The following is a 21189-nucleotide window of genomic DNA, read 5'->3' on the forward strand; positions in this document are numbered from 1 at the left end:
CCCCTAGGTTTCACAGTGAGTATAACAAGCATGTTTTACTGCATATACAGACTGATTTTACTGTTGTGGGTTTAGTAACACTAACTTTTGCTGGAACATTCCAGGTTTGCACATAAGGTCAGTGGCTTATACCTCATGATCTATTGTTCATTTCTTAAAGAAAGGCAGTCTCTCTGTTTTTTTTTCCATCAGGTTCTCAGCTTGAATCATATAGATTCATAGCTCCTAAATTTTGAGATGAGAATGATGGATACCTACTAGCAAAAGTATGTAGGCATAGGACACCCCTACTGACATGCCCCCCTTAAAGGAGAAATATACAAAAAAAAAATGATTAGGTAAACTCACAAGTGTTTTTTTTTTTTTTTTTACCACTACCTTTTCTTTATACTGGCTTTTGAAATATATTAGTGCAGACATTAAGAAATTGGATGAAAGGTTTAGCAATGGGAAACACTTTTTGAAAGATAAATAGTGTATTTTATTTGCAACTATATAGATCAGACCAAAATAAAGAACAAATGAGGAGGAAAGAGGGACAGAGGGGACTTTGGTCCAAATCAGGAACAGCCCTTCAAAAGCAGGGACAGTTGGATGTATGTATGTAGATTTACTCTAATATAATACAAATATAAACTGAAGAACACCTCGTTGTATACAGAGTATAATTCAAACATCTTACTGGATTGCAAGCACTGGGATTAGCCCCTCTTTCCAGCAATTTCAGACACATCTCTTTACATTCACGAGCCTGTTCACATGCGACTAGGAGCACTGGAATTCCATTGTTAGAAGTGTTATTAACATCGGCTCCACAATCCAGAAGTATCTGAAGACAGCGGAGATGTCTCTTAGTGGGGGAAATGCAGTAGAACAAGACTCCTTGACAAAAAGAAAAATAACCATGATTATATTCAATATATAAATCAGTTTCTATAACTTTTGTTTAAAGAAAACAAAGATGGAACTACCAAATTGTAAAGGTTATGTTGCTATAGAAATGCTACTGATCTATAAAATAAATGATATGCAGACCCATTTCCTATTAATATCTGTGGCATTGAGACCAGACCCAGTTGGCTCAGCCATGTATATTTTCTTAAATTCTATGTCCATGCCGTAAGTTACTGGTCTGCAATATTTCACAGGCCAGTCTCTAAAAGAGAATATGTTGTTGAAAGCAGCCTTTTAAAAGAAAAGTGAGGTCCAACTTTGATTTTTTTTGGGCTCCAGCTGCTTGTTGATCACTGCGCAGGATGCAAATGAGCAAAAAAAGGGAGGGAGGTTTCTTACTGTGGGTGAAAGAAAATAATTAATGTAGAAAATTCTTCAACCACCTGCCGACCACTCACATTGAGCATGCTGCGGCAAAGTGGTTCGTTATCGTCCAGCGACGTAGGTCTACGTCGCTGGACTCCTCCCCTTGTGGGTGGGGCGCGCGCGCCGCCGAAGGCTCGCTCCCGCTTTATTCAGTCACAGCGGGAGTCGGGCCAGGGGAGGATCGTCGGGGATCGAGTGTGGAGATCCGCCCGCTTGTGTAAACAAAGCGGGCGGATCTCCTAAGTGACAGGCAGGGACAGATTGCAGGATTCAGCATAGCTGAACCTGCGATCTGTGCCTGTGTCACACAGTCCCCTCCCCCCACACACGTTAGTAAGCACCAGGCATACATTAACCCCTTGATCACCAATAAAAGTTAACCCCTTCCCTGCCAGTGTCATTTTTACAGTAACAGTGCATATTTATAGCACTGATTACTGTAGTAATGTCACTGGTACCCCCAAAAGTGTCAAAAATGTCAGTCAAGGGTCCGATCTGTCCGCGGCAATGTCGCAGTCCCGCAAAAAAAAAAAAAAAATCGCAGATCGCCGCCATTACTAGTTTAAAAAAAAACAATAAAAATGACATAAATTTCCCGTAGTTAGTAGCTGCGATAACTTTTGCGCAAACTAATCAAAATACGCTTATTGCGATTTTTTTTTACCAAAAATATGTAGCAGAAAACAAACTGGCCTAAAATGTTAAAAAATTTTGATTTTTACATTTTTTGGGGGGGGAATTTCATATAAAAAAAATTTGAAAATTATTGTTTTTTTTAAAAAATTGTCGCTCTTTTTTTGTTTATAGCGCAAAAAGTAAAAATCGCACAGGTGATCAAATGCCACCAAAAGAAAGCTCTATTTGTGGGGAAAAAAAGGACATACATTTAATTTGGGTACAGCATCGCACGACCTCGCAATTGTCCGTTACTAAGTAACGCAGTGCCGAATCGCAAAATATGGCCTGGTCAGGAATGGGGTAAAATCTTCCGGTCTTAAAGTGGTTAAAAATACGCTCATTGAGAATTTTTTTGTCAAAGACATGTAGCTAAATACATCTTGGCCTAAATATATGACAAAAATTTAATATATTGGATATTTTTTAACTTTCAAAATAGAAAAATATTATTTTTTCAAAATTGTCGCTTTTTTTATTAATATCGCAAAAAAATAAAAGCGCAGAGGTGATCAAATACTACCAAAAGAAAGCTCTATTTGTGGGAAAAAAAGGACGTAAATTTTGTTTGGGTACAGCATTGCATGACCGCGCAATTGTCAGTTAAAGTCGCACAGTGCCAAATCGCAAAAAGTGGCCTGGACGTAAAGCAGGAAAATCCTCTGGTCCTAAAGTGGTTAAAGTTTAACTGAAACTTTGCTTGTGCTTTACTGAGTCCGCTCTCACTGGTCCTTCACAGCACTAACCAAAAGTTTACTCAAGGCTCTTAAAGTGGTTGCAAACCTCATATGTGAAATATGAACAAAGCATATCCCTCTATAGTGTGTACATTTCTCAATAAAACACTTTCGCTGCGGTAGGTTTACCCCCCTTCATGACCAGTCCATTTATTGCGATACAGCACTGCATTACTTTAACTGACAATTGGGCAATCGTGCGACACTGTACCCAAATAAAATAGATGTTATTCCTTTTTTTCCTCATAAATAGCGCTTTCTTTTGGTGGTGTTTGATCACCTCTGAGGTATTTATTTTTTGCGCTTTAAACAAAAAAAATACAGACAATTTTGAAACAAAAAAACAATATTTTTTACTTTCTGCTATAAAACATATCCAGTAAAAAATGTACAAAATCTAATGTCTTCATCAAATTAGGCCAATATGTATTCTGCTACATATTTTTGGTAAAAAAAATCTCAATAAGTGTATATTAATTGGCTTGCGCAAAAGTTATAGCGTCTACAAAACAATGGAATATATTTATGGAATTTTTTTTTTTTTTTTTACTAGTAATGGTGGCAATCAACGACTTCTAGCGGGACTGTGATATTGCGGCTTACACATTTGACACTCAGTGACACTTTTTTGGGGACCAGTGACACTAATACAGTGATCAGTGCTAAAAATATGCACTGTCACTATACTAATGGCACTGGCAGGGAAGGGGTTAACATCAGGGGTGATCAAAGGGGTAAATGTGTGCCTAGGGAGTGTTTTCTAACTGTGGCGGAGGTGCTTGTACTGTGGGAAGGCAGAGATTCATGTTCCTGCTGAGCAGAAACACAAGATCACTACCTTGCCTACTGACAGAATGGTGCTCTGCCTTGTTTACATAGGCAGATCGCTCATCTGCTTCTCTCTCGAACGATCGCCGGGTGCTGGTGGACATAGAGTCCACTGAACCCACTGATTGGCTCCCGCTGTGTCCAATCACAGTGGAAAAGGGTTGCCGGGAACGGTTCGCAGGCAGCGCGTATGTGCGCCACAGACCCGGAGGTGCAGAATCACATACTTCTACGCAGAGGAGCCACCACCCCGCAGTAAATGTACGTGGGGCGGACGGCAAGAGGTTAAGAGCACTAAATGTAATTTCTGTCTGCTGCTTGGTTTCTCTGCTATTAGCATGAATCACTTCTAACAAGTTTTCCGGATACCAAGAGGGGCAGGGGAGGGAGCTCCAAAGGATTTACAGTCTCAGCTCTGTTCCTGTGCACTGTGTGAAGGGGATGTGTCCTTTCCCTCCAATCAGCTGTCAGAGCTCTCCTCACTGAGCACTGCAGAGTGTAACTTCAGGTCTCTGCCCCATATTTTTCAGGCAGCTCAGACAAGCATTACAAATTCTGGACTTTGAATGGATGCAGAGAAGAGAAGACTGCAGATAGACAGGTACAACTTATGTAGGAGGATTTGTTTAGTTTCTGACGCCTGTTACTTCAATAAGTATATATAAGGGTTAACAATCATGTTAAGGCCTTTAAGGTCCTTCATGCACAATCCGACCATCCCTCCAACCTTAAAGAAATGTGAGCAACTTAAACGGACCTTCACCTGAAACTGAAAACTTACACCCACTCTCTTCTTCCCCCTAGCCTATAAATAAATTGCAGCTTTTTTTGTCAAAATACTTTGGCAATACCTGTTCTGACTTCTTCAATCCATTCCTATGTGAGAATTATGTCAACTCCAAACACTACCCCCTTCCCCCTAACTGCCATCTTGGTTCCAGGAGCCAACTGTCACTTCCTGATGACTCACAGCTAGCTTCCCATCGCACATGTGCAAGATTGAAGGGTGCAGGAAGCCTTGTCCTGTAGCCTCCTGAGATGTGTGATGTTACACAAAGTTTTAAAAGAGGCTAAGAGGAAGGCACCCCAGAGAGAACGTAGTTCCCTTTTGGTTAAAAAAGAACTTGCTGGTGGGAATGATGAAGGATGTGGACCAACCAGGTTCATCACCAGATATGGAGCTCAGTGGGGCCAGGTTAAAAATATTCTGTCCTCTCATTGGCATGTCTTGAGACAATGCCCAATTTTGAGCAAGATTGTAGGTGACTACCCCCAAATGGTTGCCCGGCGGGCCCCTAACTTATCCGATAAATTAACCAAATCAGAATAAACTCACTCCTCTGATCCCACCTGGCTCTCATCCTTCCCCAGAACCACCGGCATGTTCGCATGTGGACACTGTCAGATTTGCCCACATGTTGATAGAACTGTTTTTTCGATGCTGGAAACCAAAATTCTTTCTCAAGTAAGTCACAATTGTGCCACTGAGCGGGTTATTTATAATCCTACCTGCCCATGCGAAAAAATTTATACAGGTAAGATTAAAAGACAATTATGAATCCGTATAGGTGAGCACTTGAGGGACATAGTGAAAAAAGAGCCAGATAGCCCTCTTGCACAACATTTCTTGGAATTTCATGATTCCAAAACAGATGGAATAAAAGTTAAGGGTATTTTTGCTCTCAAGATAAGCCAGAGGAGGGGGGATTTTGATAAGATTTTATTAAAAAAGGAGAAAATCTGGATATATAAATTGAGAACTCTATGGCCCTTAGGGTTAAATAGGGAAATTAATTTGCAGGTTTTCCTTGATTAATGGGATGCCCAGAATTATTATTTAGGTATTGATTAGTTATATTTATCTATTATCCATTATTTAGGTTTTCAATGCTTTTATCTATTTATACTTTATAGTCATCCCTATTTATTTTTATTTTTTCCTTTTTCTTATTGTACTTTCTTTATTCTTTACTTTTTCATTTCTTTATTTTTTTTATTTTCCTTCTCTTCCTTGCTTTATTTTTATTTCTTTTTGCGGGTACTTGTGCTTGAGGATATCATTTGACTGTTTATTATTCCCTTTTACTAATGCTAAACACATTGAAGCGCCTTGGCTGGCAAAATTGGTCTATTGATGAGATAATTAGTACCATGTGATTCTTGAGTGTATTTAATCACATTGCCAGCTAGGGGGCGCTATGTCCTGACGAAGCTGAGGTTATCAGCGAAACGCGTAGACATTACGCTACTAGGTGGCTGTGGCTGTTTGAAGCCAGGGCTCCTCAGCCCATGAGCAGGGCTGTTAGACTTCCATGGATGCTACAGCTAATTTCCCTGTGGCCAACTGCTCCAGTCCCTTATCATAGGTAGACTATGGACTTGACGGCATTACATGCGGTAAACCTGTTGGTGGAAGTTTGATGTTGGATTGCAGCTGATTTGCAAGGTGTGTGGTGAAGCTGGATGGACGGCGTGTGACCTCATGCTTGCTGCAGTCATGCGGTCTATGGCGTTTCGTACAATGGAACTTTGCATCTACATGCTGCTCTGACCACGGATGGAGTGACCTGCAGCTCATCTTGCTGAGATATTTATTTCCACCGCCTGTTTTCCCAGCATATGATCCACTCAGACACCCCTAAATTAAGGATCCCCATGGGCGTTTGAACTACACCATCCCGCATTCAGGTTTGATACCTGTCCGATGCTTAAGTGTCTCCCTTGTCTTGGCCTTGGGTGTAACCGTGATTATACTTGGAAGTGATTCCCAATTTTCTTGTGGTTTACCAGCATTTTCTGCCTAATCTATGAGACTGCCTACTGAGTTTATGGACGTGATCAATTCAGTCACAATTTACTTTATTTGACCTTTGTTGTTCTGGGTATTCCGGTACTATCAGTATTTACACATTAGACTACTCAGTTTCCATCTCATTAGTATTTCTTGCCATTATGGAAAATCCATGGATCTATGCCGATTTTTGGTGCTTGGCATTTCTATGCCCTACGGAAGCTGGCTTTATTTCATTATCATTTTCAATATTCATTGTTTGACTCCTTTGTATTTTAATATACATACATTATTTAATTATCCTTTATATATTCCTTTTATTTTTGCATGCCAGGAGCACCACGATATGGTGTACCATACACCCTACGATTCACATCGGTTCGCATTTATTTTTGTCCCTGGTGTTATCTCCTGCTGGCTGACGGGGGAGTTGTCCCTGGTCTGGCCCGTTGCGGCTTCTCTGCTTCCCATTATGTTTGCGGGGATAGCCGCCGGACACGAGCCAGGACCTTTTTCCTGTTGGTCACCAGTTTGAGACTGGTTTGTTGTCATTTTTATTTTTGTTATTTGTCATGCTACCATGTTACCATTTATGACATGTTTACTATTTTGTTTTGATCTTCCTATATTGGTCATCATTCCCTGTCAGCTCTTTCTTTAGTGATTTATGCACTGCATTTCCTATATATGCTGGACGGCGGCGTCTGTGTAGCTTAATGCTCGAGATCGGAGGCCATACATTGGTCAATTTGATCTGATTCGATCTCGTTTTACATGCAATTTGCTCTACTGACACCTTACACCATAGTCTGGGGTTTGCTAACCCCGTGGAGTCCTCAGCTTGGATGTGATCAATCGGTTGCCCAAACCCCTTGAATGCCCCGTGATCACCTCTAACTGGGTGCTGAGTTGCCCCATGTGGTCCATTTTTCCCCACTATAGTGGACTAATTGTTTATATATTTAAATATTTTGCCTAAATCCATTTGCAAATTGGTTATTTCATTGCCTAAATGACAGCTGCAGCCTACCTATACGTATGTGTGTTGTTTTTAATGACCACGTGGTTATTTTTAATATAATGTCTTGGTGAAGTGGAAGGTTTATTTATTCCATTGTTAATTATCTGTTTTGAAATTTTTTGATGCAATAAAATTTATTTACTTTTATCATTAAAGTGATCTAATTGGAATCTTTGTTTGACCCGCATACATATACACCCCTATGGTGCTTTCCCTGGGCAATTTTCTCTTTTCTTGTTGTCCATGCTTTTGTATATGCTGTCTCTTTGCCATATGAGCCCCGCTCTTTATGTTGAGTCTTGAGTGAGTGGGTAATCTTTATGTAGATTTCTGTTTATCAGTACCTTCCCTCCCCATTACTTTTTTTGTTTACAGGCAGCCTTGCCCTATAGCCTCCTGGTATTTGTGACGCTATCCCAGAAGGCTTCAGGACATGGCTACCTGCATCCCTCAACCTCGCGCATTCACAGTGAGGAACTGGCTGTGACTCATTACAAAGTGACAGCATGCTCCCGGAACCAAGATGGCAAGGCAGAAGTTTGAAAGCCCTGAGAAGAATCAGCTGCAAGGTGAGTATCTGTTTCTTAAAAATCAGCAGCTATAGTATTTTTAACTTCTGACTTTAATTTTCAAGTAGTTCCTCTTTAAACATAATGTTCTTAGCAGCTGAATGATAGCTATGCCTCTTAAACCTAAGACTTCCTCAATCCATCTTTGCTGCATTCCTATAGTAACGAGTAAACAACACGAAGACACATGAGATTAGAGCAGGTCCTAAATGTGATACTTCTAAAACACACTAAAACTTTCATAAGAAAGTTGAAGAACTAGAATGGTCACCTACTCTCCCTTTTTTCATCAACGCATTAGGTGCTTTTTAATATAAAACAAAGGACTGGCTAATAAATTCACAAAATAGTTAGTCTGTAGTGAGTAATAACTACCTTTTCCTTCTTTATTAACAATTGTCATGTCAGCCCGGGCTTCAGCAAGAACCTCCAGTACCAGGTCATGTCCTAATTCTGTTGCTTTCATGGCAGGGGTGAATCCCCTTAAGTCTTGTATGTCAGGATGAGCTCCAATGTTAAGCAGAAAGCTGCACATGTCCACATTATTAGCCACAGCCGCCAGGTGTAGAGCCCCTTCTCCATTGCGAGGCTCGGTGAGATTTATGAGCTTCGGGACTCCAAGTTCGGTAAGTTTTAGGATCTGCTCTTTGTCTTGACCTCGAACACACTGCAGTACTTTGTAGATCTGTAATGTTTCCAGTCTTCCATCAGCTACTCTTGTCTCTGGCTCCATTTAATACAGGCGTTCCAGTTCTTTTCCAGCTGCAATAACAGCACATAGCATTAAGCAATCATTTTAAATTTATGTCTCTGAAGCCTGCACTTACACAAGTACCATTAACAAAATAAGTACACTAAATTTATGCTTCAATCAAAGATGAAAATGCTGCATATAAAAAGTGAACGCTACAATACATATACACAATCTGTCTTAGCTGACATTGTAATCTTATTTCATGATTCAAACACCCCTGCCAGACAGGGCAGCCCGGGTAATGACCTAATTTTTCTCATCTCACTCTGTTATCTTATTTTTGCCTACTGGTAAGCTTATAATAAAGCTTACCTGTCGGTAAAATGAATATCTCCTGAACCTGCTGTCCCCGTCACATACGTACTGCACATTGAATTGAGGACACATGCATGGGAGTGACGTCATCATGGCTTAGCCATTCAAGCGGCCAAAGAACGCAAACCTGAAGACCGGAGTTCCGTGAGAATTACCTACCCCGTGAGAAAAACCTACCCTCGTCACTTCCTGCCAGGAACAGCTGAGCAGCGCAGCAGTGCACATGCTCACAGCCCCGGATACGTAATGGAACAGCTGAGGAGCTGACTAGTGCGCATGCGCACTAGTATGAAATGATCACGATGTTCCGTGAAAAAAACCTACCCACGTGACGGTTACATTAAAACAGCTATGCTGCAACATGAGTCATCTCCGCTCCTGTCCCCGTCACTTCCCTGATCTTGGCAAGTAAATATAAAAGCGGCTCTAGGCTCCGTGATTTATGTTTTGATACTGCACAGCTGTTTTAATGTAACCGCTGCATTACACACACTGCCATGCACCGGAAGTGACGAGGGTAGGTTTTTCTCACGGGTAGGTAATTCTCATGGAACACCGGGTTAACATGGAAGCCCTGACAGTGGTGACAGCGCACCGCTGGAGGGCTTTGTTTTTTGAGGCAAGTCTTTGATAATGTGCTAGTATGTAATGCATACTAGCACATTATATCATTTAAATACAGCCAAAGCTTGTTTCACTGGACTTTTCCTGTGGACCACAGGAGTGGAGATCATTCTACACTGCTGTGACTTGTTTTCAGCAGACAGCGAGGCTGAAGGCCGCTGTTGACTGATGTCACAGAGCCGGTCCAGGCTCAAGCAGGATTTGCCCACATGTCTGGACTGGTACCAGGCTCAGCCTCTCAGCGAGCTGCTGAGAGCCTGAGCCTGCCACACCCGCCCCCTCCACAGCACAGCACTCCAGTGAGCGGGGGGGGCGGGGGGGCAGAGCAGAGAGCAATGACTGACAGTCACCAGCTCTCTGCTCAGGGAGCTGTGTGAAGCAAGCATTTGGCAGTATTTGATTTCTTGGTTCTCAGTGTTAGAGCCAGTGGAGGAGAGATGCAGCATCTGAAAGATGCAGCATCGCAGTGATGCTGCATCCACCTAAGTAAGTATGATGCAACAAAACAAAAGTTCCCATACATCTTTTTTTTTTCCCCAAATCCTTTTTTATTGAGATTTCAATAACACAGACATCACCCGCGCAGGAGCAACCAAGGCAAACCGCTGGAGACTCGCAAAGCCACCAAAAACAATCCAAAAAACAACTCACAAGGTGTGCGTGTGAGGCTAACGCAAGAACTTAAAAAGTAAACAGAGACAAGCTGGTAAATTATTTCAAACAGGTCACCCCAACCCGCCCCCTCCACCCTAATAAAAGGGCATAACAGAGAAAATAAAAAAGATATGAACCCTTATTCAGGGGTACCGGTCATATTTTCAGTAGAGCCATCTTTAAGCCATTTGTTCCATTTGCTAGGACAGCTACCTAAAGAGGTATGGTAGAGTTGACCAAGTTCATCCATGTTGGAACTGTAGGAGAAGAAGGTTTTTTCCATGCCAGGGTCAATGCCTTTTATGCATAGTATAACAGAAGCCCCACCAACATCCGCTCCTCCACCGTGGGGGCAAGCTCCTTAACCAAACCCAGTAGACAGACTCGTACGGAGAGGGCAAGGTCCTGCCCGGATACCTTTCCTATAACACGAACTACTTCCTCCTTGTATTGAGTAATGGCCGGGCACGACCAACAAATGTGGATAAAATCATCTTTAGAGTGAGAACATTGTTGAAATTATGTTTTATTTAAAATGTTATATAGTCATGCTTAACTGAATGATTGGAATTATGCTTTAAACTTTTTAATTTTACTGAAAGTCTCTCGCTTTGTAACAGATATTTTTGTTGTCAAGGATTTAAATTTCCTCCCATTGTTTTTGAGTTGTGAGAATATTTTTGGTCACACGGTATTTTGCTATTATGAGATATTTCTTTCCTGAGTTTGCTTTCCTGTTATGTATACATCTGTTTCCTACTATGTATATGTTATGTCCATTGTGCCAAAATATATTATGTATATTTTTAGATGGTCTGGGAAACGAATGTTACATACCCTTTATGAACTGTATATAAGCTGTCCTGACCAGAATGCTTTGAATACAGACTGAAAGACCATACCTGCCTGGATGTCTTATTTCCGAGTGTACGTAAATTCTTTACAGGTTGAAATTAGGATGGCCAGCAGAAGTGTACCTAACAAGGGGTATTACCTTTTTAGAACTGGTGATCAGAAGTGGGATGTGACTTCGCCATCAGAGGTAAGTGAGACTTCTTGTCTTATGACACCCTGATTGCGGGCACATTTCAAAGAACCCTAATACTGTGGTAGCACACGAGATAGGTCTGTTTGTGCTGAGGTAGCTCACAGACGGTTTATTAGCCGAGGAAAATTTAAATAGTGGTAGGAATACTCCCTTTAACCTGTTAAGAGTGATGTGATATGCATGTTTTGCTTATTGTGCCTTTGTTAGACTGCTTATTGTGCTTTTATTAGATTGCTTTTTGTGTTGTTGTTAGAATGAAATGTTAGAATTTTTGGTACTCTTGATCTTCTCAAAACGCACCATCTTTTTGGCTAGCTTACCGGTCGTGACCCATAGAAGGTGAAAGCAAGTGGGGGAGAGACGGAGTGTTAGGGGTGTACTGAATTCTGTCCGATTTAAGCCGTAGCTGTGCATGTGCGGTTGAGAAGTTTTTGACGGAGGCTCTACGTAAGTGTTGTCAGCTACTCCAGCACAAAGAGTATTGGGCAGATTATCACTACACTAGGAACCGCTTGCATAACTGCTTTTTTGGAATCCAAAGGATGGGAAAATCCCCAGGTAAGGGGGTAAGATCCGCCTCAGCTTCCTAGAAAGGTTCTTAGAGAAGGAAAATTGTTGCGTAAACTTGGTAAAATGCCAAAATCAGCTCCAAAACCAAAACCTGAAAATTTAGCATGTAAAGAGTATGTTGCACGGACATCCCCGTGGGGTTATTATTATGTAAATCCTTGGGTAGATAATCTGTCAGGATATACTGAGTTAATGCATAGTTCAAGCCCCTTTACCAGAGATGGCACAAATGATGAGTTTCATATGAATACGGTGAAGGGTCTGTGCCTGGGAGACAGGGAAGCTTTCCCATGGTTTGACCCTGATCCAGAATGGGATAAAAAGTATTTGATGGCAGGAGGATTAAACTGGTTAAAATATGCACATGGATTTGTACCTTCAGGACCAACCCAGGCAGATAAAAAAAAACAAATAATCCTTTCCTTTTAGATACAATGGAGCTTACTGCTTCACCCCTGGGCCCTCCTAATTATACACAGATATACCCACAATTACCTAACATCACAGTTAATAGCAGAAGATGAGGATGCAGTCGTTTTTATACTGCGTGCAAATTGTCCTTGGCCTCAGCATCCCAGGACCCCGCCCGTACAGCAGGATGACAGGGATGGGGTTCCACAGCAATCAGTTCAGGCAGGTAGTTCTGCAGGAGCTGCTGCCCCTAAGGTGTAGGATGAACAAAGAGGGGGAGCCCAAGTAACATCCTCTACTGAGGAGGGAGGAGTGGAAGCTAACACAGAAGGGAGATTTGTTAGTTAGATTCCCTTAACCTCCACTAGTACTTTAAGAAGTGGTACCTTAATTAGGCCCAGTGCCTCCAACCCCATCGCTGGGCCCAGTACCTCTTCCCCCATTGCATGCTACTTCCCATCTGAAGATTTAATAGCACCTTTTATCATAGTTGGAAATCATGTTATGGTTAAACCAATGGACATGCAATACTGCATGGACATTATCAAACATTCCCCAGATCCTAGAAAAAATCCTTCAGCTACCATAAACTATTTAAAGAGAGCTACAAAGGGTAGGCAGTGTTCTATAGAAGACTATAGACTAATTATAGATGGCATAATATGATATGGAATCAGGATGGAATTGGGATAATGTGGATAAGTTAGACTTAATACCACCAGGCAGAAGAGCAGCAGATTATCCTTTATTAGATGCCGATGTGGAAGAAATGTAGAAGCAAGTTGAGGCAGAAATTTAAAAAATTCTTCCTAGCAGCTGCTGAACTTGATGATATAAATCCACAGCTATGGGCAAAGGACAAGTTAGACATATGGTTCATTCCATGCACACCTTATAAAAGCTACACTAATCCTGTGTATCAGAAACAATACCCTTTGTCACAAGAAAAAATAGAGGAAATTCGGCCAATAATTGAATCCTTTTTAGAACAAGGTATATTAAGGCCTGTGATCTCTCTCTACAATACACCAATAAGTCCAGTGAAGAAGCCTGATGGCTCTTATAGATTTACCCAAAACCTTAGGACTATTATAACTTTATAGTCCCAGTTGCACTGGTCATTCATTACTTCTATTCCCCGTACCACTCAGTGTTACACTGTGATGTTGTTGTTACAATTCAAATATAGCTATGCAAAAATAGTCAGGGTATGATAAATGTTGGGTTTGCAGTAAATTACACCCCAATACTATGGCCCTCCAGTTGTTCAGGAACTACAATTCCCATCTTGCCTATGTCTGTGAATTTCAGAGTTTTACAATGAATTATGGGATGCGTAGTTCCGCAAAAGCTGGAGGGCCGTAGTTTGAAGATCTCTGCCCTAGCACAATGATGGTTCCTTTACTGGCTACGCTGGTAAACATTACTTCTTTTTTGAATGGCGCCACCGCAGTAAGTATTCTACACAATCAAGGTATGAATGCAAGCTTTGGAAATAAGTGTCTTGGTAGGATTATGGGACTTACACCTATAATGGGCAGAACAGAGTTGCTACACCTTCCAATTGAGAGGCACAGGTTTGCAGATGAACTCAAGGCACAAATCAATGGAGCTCTGATATCATTAATACACCAATGATTTTATTTTTGAAATACAAGCAGTGCAAGTACCCGAATTTGACCTGGTATCAGCCTCTTCCAGTCCATGCACACTTTGATAGGGATAGAAGGAGAAAGCAGAACAACAACAGAGCGAGTGGGATGAGCTTACAAATCTGCTGCTACCCTTTTCCCTGTCCAATCAGTCACAGGGTTGGGGTGGGTAGGAGACCCGTAAGAAAAAGTGAAACTGAACCACAAAAAGATCAGGTCTGCTCTCCTGCTAGACTGTATTGTGAGTCCGAGCTGTGAAAATCTCAAGATTGGATGGACAGAAATACAAATCCTATGCCAGATAAAACAGTTCCAAAAGTTCTGGGTTTGGGAAATACATCATACATACATGAAAGCATCAGCATTTACCCAAGTTGGAATGTCTCTACTAACATTCCACGTCTAGACTTTGCAATATATGCCCACTCTTCTTTGCAGAACTGCTCAATTTTATTTGATGGTGACCATTTGTGGACTGCAATCTTCAAGTCATTCCACTGATTTTTATTGTGGTTTAAGTCTAGGATCTAACTGAGCCATGCAAGGACAACTCTTTTCTGCTGTAACCACTGTGTGGTCATTTTTGCTGTGTGCTTTGGGTCATTGTCATATTGGAAGGTAAACCTTCTTCCTATTATCAACTTTCTGGCAGAGGGCAGCAGATTTTCCTCAAGAATTTGGCCCATCCATTTTCCTTCTATCCTGACAAGTGCTCCAGTCCCTGCTGCAGAGAAACATTCCCATAACAGGATATTACCACCTCCATGCTTTACTATAGGTATTATGTTATTTGGATGGTGAGCTGTATTGGATTTCTGCCAGACACATCGTTTGGTGTTGATGCCAAATAATTCACTTTTTGTCTCATATGACCATAACACCTTTTCCATGTGGCCTCAGAATCTTCAAGGTGCGTTTTGGCAAAGCTCAGTGGTGACTGCATGTGGCCTTTCTTGAGGTGTGGCTTTTTTCTTGCAACCCTCCCATACAAGCCACATTTGTAGAGAATTTGTGATATTGTTGTCACACAATGACCACTCTTTGTCATAAATTCATGCAACTGCTTCAGAGTTGCTGTAGGCCTCTTGGAAGACTCTCTGACCAGTTTCCTTCTGGCTCTTTCATCCAGCTTGGTGCAACGTGCTAATCCAGGCAGGGTCTGTGTTATAACAAATACTGTCTACTTTCTAATAATATACTTCACTGTATCTAAGCATTGATAAAGCCTTTGATATTTTTTTGTATCCATCTCCTGACTTGTGCCTGTCCACAACTTTATTTCAGAGATCTTTTGACAGTGCCATGAACCCATAGTTGAATGTTTGCTTCAGTTGCACTGCCAGGGACTGAAATGCTCCAGGAAAGCTCTTTTCATGCTGAGCTAATCAAAATGACCACAGTTGGTCACAGTTGAAAGTCAAATAGTTTGTGTGCCATTGAGAAGGCAATTACCTACACATGACTGAATTTACAAGTCATTTTTAGGGGGGGGGGGGGGGGGTGATCTTTTTTCATTTTGTAAATTTTGTTCTAGAATTTTTATTTTTCTCTGACATGTTGGTGTTATATCTTTCACTTAGATGTTATAAGTTGCACTGGGTAAATACAGCTGGATAAAGCAAAAAATGTATCTGTCTTCACAGGCTGAAAAGCAACAAAATGTGATTATTTTAAAGGGGGTGATTCTTTTTGATACCCACTGTATATGCTGGGGCATATTTGTGCTTCCTACTGTCCATGCACATGAGTCCCTATATGTATTTAAGGGAGAAATACAGCCAAAGCATGTTTGGCTGTACTTCTCCTGTGGATCACAGGAGTGCAGTTTGTTTTGTACTCCCGCGCCTAGTTTTCAGCAGACAGCGGGCTGAAGCCCGCTGTCGGCTGACGTCATAGAGCCGGTCCAGGCTTGGGAAGGATCCCAACAACAATATGATCCAGATCTACCCGCGTGCTTCCCATGAATCCCATTCTTCTCTTTTACCCTGTTTGCCAGAAACTCAGCTTTAACTGCTCTGCATATCCTAAATGGATGCCCAGGACAAAGTTCTCCAGATGTACTAGGCTTGTCCATGGAAGAAGACTACAAGACAAGGACTACTGCAAGGTGTAAAATGTAAAGTACAGTAACCCACAACAACCAATTAGAATCCACTTTACTGAATGTAGACCAACACAATACGGATTATGATCAGGTGCTTTGACTACTGCAGTTGGAATTGAACAACCCAATACCCAGGCCAGGAATACCCAAATACCCAGGATCAGCTGGAGTAGTGGCCAGGGAAAGGGATGTCTGAACTGACCAGCTCAGTACCGCCAAAAACTCCTACAATATTGTCAATCACAGTAATTGTGGTGATGTGCAATGCTGGCCATACACTGGGCGATTCTGCGGTCAGCCTGATTTCTATTAAAAAGGCATCAGTGAAACAATCAAAACTATAAGTGGTGCCTTATTGTGTTTACTCATTTTAGGGATGTAAAACTGATTAAAAGCTGATTAAATTGCTACAAAACTGCCTACTGTATACCTGTGAGATGCTATGATGGCCATATACACTTCCAGAAATGATCGATTTATTTTCCTACTGATCTCTTCCTATAGCAATAACTAATATATATATAGTATTATATATAATATATATTATATATATATTATATATATATATATATAGTCGACAACCCAATTGATTGATTTGCCACACAAGGGGAAGTGGATTTTAATTGATAGTTAAGATACCATGGTAACTTTTGATCATAAATTACAGATCACTTTTCCACCATGTAATCTCATAATCTGATGAAATCTAAATACAATCATATTCAAAAACAAAGTGCTGTCCATCAGTGCAAAACGGTTAATAATTTTCCGCCCTGGCCCACTGACTTACAGTAGATTGATGGAATCTGATCTATATGGAGTCTAAATTGATAGGAAGGGAGGTTATGGCTATTTGATTGTGGATTTGATATTTTTGATCTAATTGCACATCTATCAGATAAGAAAGTCAAAGCGTGTAGGGCCAGCATGAGTTATGGTGTGTGGTGGCAGCATTTGCGCAATGAGGCAGAGATTGACCTGAAGCCTCTTGGGATGGGTGATGTCAGTATCCCAGGAAGCTTTGGAAGGGTGTGAGTGGATGGGGAGTCATTATTGCCTAGCCAAGAAAACCTGGAAACGCAGGGACAGGACCCACTGAAAAGTTACTGCAGCCTCATCAGAGCAATCTCGAGAGTGCAGCCTCATCAGGGCAGCCTCATCAGAGCAATTTCTTCAGTGCAGTCTCATCAGTGTACCCTAATCAAAGCAGTCTCATGAGAGTAGTCCCATCATAGCATTCTTATCAAAGTAGTCTAATCAGAGCAATCTCATCAGAACAGTCTCCTCATAGCTGTCTCATCTGAGCAGTCTCATAAAGAAGAATGCTGTTTTCTTCCTCCCGGTCGGGACCCCGCAGCAGCCGCTGACATTGACAGTCTGAGTGGCTTATTACCCTTGGCTGGCCATGCCCCCTCTGGACACTGTCCAATCCACAGTACTTCCTGGAGGTGGGGAGGAGGCAGGAGAGGGATGACAGTGCGACCCAGAACAGAGGCTAATTTTTGGAATTCTGTTGGAGACAATAACAAAGTTAGAAATGGGTCAGATTTTCGAGACTGTCCCGGGAAATTCGGCACTGTTGGCCACTATGTGCACTACTCAGTGGGCATGCTTGATAGGCAGCGTCGACCGTCAAACTCTACACCATGAGTTAAAAATGCCACAGCTGAGAAGCAAAGTATCCTAGCCGTGGCATGTGTACAGCTGGGGTTTAACCACCTGTTTTATATTGCCTCCCAGACATCTGGGAGAGCCCATAGTGACACTTAGTTTGTGCCACTGCATGTGCTGCGCTGCTGAGCAAAGCAATCCTGTGTGCTGTGGAAAAATACAGACATGCTGCATTTTTGTGCACTGCACCACACATCAGCATTGTGGTGTGAACAGGGCACCTAGAAACCTATTATTTTTTCCACCTTTTTAATCACCTTTTTCCAATGATAATTCTTACAGGGGTAGATTTTCTCTCACTTCCTGTTGTCTTCCTTCATTTGCAAGTATGAGCTGCATGTAAGTTGGATGTATGTAACTCGGGGACTGCTTGTACATACGTGTTTGCAAGTGCGTAAATTAAGTCTAAACAAAACTGAAAAATAAAATCATCATTATGTATGCATACGCGTCTTTACGCGTTTAAATGCATCTATACGCAAATATTTTACTGATCATTACGCAGGAAATTTTCTCCTAGAAAACACATGGGAATTAACATCAGTAAGGCTTCAGTCACACGGCTATAAAAATGTTACTGATGTTATTACAGATGTGTTTTCTAGAAGTAATGCATAATGATTAGTAAAATACTTTCGTATAGATGCATTTAAATGCGTAAAGACACATATTGTTTATATTAATATTTATTTTTCCCTTTTTAAGTCTAAAAAAAGGGGAAAAATACAGTATCTCACAAAAGTGAGTACAACCCTCACAGTTTTATAAATATTTTATTATATCTTTGTATGTGACAACACTGAAAAAATGACACTTTGGTACTATGTAAAGTAGTAAGTGTACAGCTTGTATAACAGTGAAAATTTGCTGTCCCTCAAAATAACTCAACACACAACTATTAATGTCTAAACCACTGGCAACAAAAGGGACTACATCCCTAAGGGAAAATGTCCAAATTGGGCCCAAAGTGTTAATATTTTGTGTGGCGACCATTATTTTCCAGCACTGCCTTAACCCTCTTGGGCGTGGAGTTCACCAGAGCATCACAAGTTGCCACTGGAGTCCTCTTCCACTCCTCCATGACGACATCACAGAGCTGGTGGATGTTAGAGACCTTGCGCTCCTCCCCCTTCCGTTTGAGGATGCCTCACAGCTGCTCCAATAGGGTTTAGGTCTGGAGACATGCTTGGCCAGTCCATTTACTCTCAACCTCATTAGCAAGGCAGTGGTCATCTTGGAGGTGACGATGAACTGTAGCTCCCCAGTGCCGGCAGCACTCGTGACCGACAGCCCCAGACCATGACACTCCCACCACCATGCTTGACTGTAGGCAAGACACACTGGTCTTTGTACTCCTCACCTGGTTGCCGCCACAAACGCTTGACACCATCTGAACCAAATAAGTTTATCTTGGTCTCATCAGACCACAGGACATGGTTCCAGTAATCCATGTCCTTAATATGCTTATCTTCAGAAAACTGTTTGTGGGCTCTCTTGTGCATCATCTTTAGTAGAGGCTTCCTCCTGGGAATGACAGCCATGCAGACCAATTTTATGCAGTGTATGGTCTGAGCACTGACAGGCTGACCCCCACCCCCTTCAACCTCTATTCACAAAGACAACATCTGGACATGACGCTGCAATGGCTGCAGAGGAATGGATGGCGACATGCAAAGGTAGACATGATAAGTTCTACAGTATATGGGCTACATGGATTCATTACACAAGTGGGAATTCACACAGCTCCCAGTCTATAGTTACATCCTTGACCACAGTTGACTATTTTTATGTTTTATAATAGATCTGATCTAGAGAGCTTTTTCACAACTACATAAAATAATTGGTGCTAGAGTGCTGCCCCCCCCCCCCCCCCAGTTCTCTTACAATGAACCTTTCCAGCTGATGGGCTATCCCTGGTAATTATTATTATTATTATTTCCGGTACTTATATAACGCTGTCAATTTACGCAGCGCTTTACATATACATTGCACATTCACATCAGTCCCTGCCCTCAAGGGAGCGTACAATCTAAGGTCCCTAACTCACATTCATACATACATAGTAGGGCCCAATGAATCAACTAGATAGCATGGTTAGAATATTCCCTGGCTTCTCATCCCATGATAAACCCTGTTTGGTCCAGGTGAACTACTGTAGGCAGGATAAGTTTGAGGTGATTGGCCAGAATCTTCGCTAATATTTCATTATCGTTGTTCAGGACCGAGATCGGTCTATAGTTACTGGGAGTGGTCTTTCCCATCTTTAGGGATGACCGAAATATGAGCAAGTAGGCTCTCTCTAGGTACTATAGTCTGCGGGGCCAAAGCGTTAAAATAGGCGCACATCGGGTTAGCAAGAAGTGAATGGAGTGTACGGTAGTAGGCATTAATAACCGCCGCTAATTCTGTCAGGGTAATTGGTGTGTCCAATTGGGTGCTAACCTGGTCGGAGAGCCAAGGGGAGTGAGCCTCTTCCAGGTACTGCTGAAAATGTTCGGCCTTCTGCTCAGTTGTTAAGTCTGGTAGTGTACTGAGGAGATGGTAAAGTTGGGCATAGTAGTCTCGAAAGGCTGCCTTTATCTTGGAAGAGTAAACGACCGGGGATCCTGTTGCCGTGTGGACTTTCTGAAAGTGTCCTGATGTTTGCTGTTGCCTAAGAGCTCTAGCAAGCAACTTCCCACATTTTTTCCCATATTCATAGAATTTGTGGGAAACATGTCGTAATCGAGTGTCCAACAAATTGGCAAAGTCAAGACGTAGGGACTGGAGTTTTGCAGATAATTCTGGGGTAGTGTTGCATTTGTGTCCAAGCTCAGCTGATCTGATTTTCATCAGTATAGTTTTCAGTTCCGCTTCGCGTGCCTTTTTAAGTCTGGAGCTCTGGGAAATGAGTTTGCCTCTAACCAACGCCTTATGACCCTCCCAGATGGAGGCCAATAATACATCATCTGTGGAGTTTTCTTTAAAATACAAAGATATAGAATCTGATACCGTGCCACTGTGTTGTCCGAAATGTTCTCGTTCAGCCACCAAGTCCATGACCCCCTGTCAGAGGACAGCGGGTGTAAGGAAATGGAGACAGGGGCATGGTCAGTTAAGGCAAGTGAGCTCATTGACACACCGGAGAGAGACTCCAAGGAATAATGATCCATCAGGAGTAGGTCTATTCGGGTGTCAACAGCATGAGCAGCCAAGTAGTAACTAAATCCTAGTCAGTAGGATGGAGTACTCTCCAGCAGTCAATCAGGTGATAGAAGTATAGGGACTTCCTGAAATGTTTGAAGAAAGTGAAGGAATGTGCGGAAAATCCCGTGGACGTGTCTAGTTGAGGATCAGGACTTACGATGGAGTCACCCCCAAGATCAACTGGCCTTCTCGAAAAGTAGATAGTGTCTCTAAGACGGAGTTAAAAAAGGTGAGCTGCTGTGTGTTTGACAGGTACACA

The 21189-nt window shown here is 41.9% G+C and overlaps 1 protein-coding gene across 1 annotated transcript in view; it reads right to left on the reverse strand.

Annotated features, from left to right (window-relative positions):
• Positions 1-21189, reverse strand: part of ANKEF1 (ankyrin repeat and EF-hand domain containing 1) — a 70165-nt gene that overhangs the window by 43047 nt on the left and 5929 nt on the right. The window contains exons 2-3 of the mRNA XM_082249955.1: positions 8317-8703; positions 683-882 (exon numbers count right to left, since the gene is read on the reverse strand). Coding sequence (XP_082106081.1) covers positions 683-882; positions 8317-8674 — 558 coding nt within the window. The 5' untranslated portion in view covers positions 8675-8703. The remainder of the gene's footprint in view (positions 1-682; positions 883-8316; positions 8704-21189) is intronic.

Source organism: Pelophylax lessonae (assembly GCF_965119305.1).
Source record: "Pelophylax lessonae genome assembly, chromosome: 3".
In the NCBI taxonomy this organism is placed as follows: domain Eukaryota; kingdom Metazoa; phylum Chordata; class Amphibia; order Anura; family Ranidae; genus Pelophylax; species Pelophylax lessonae.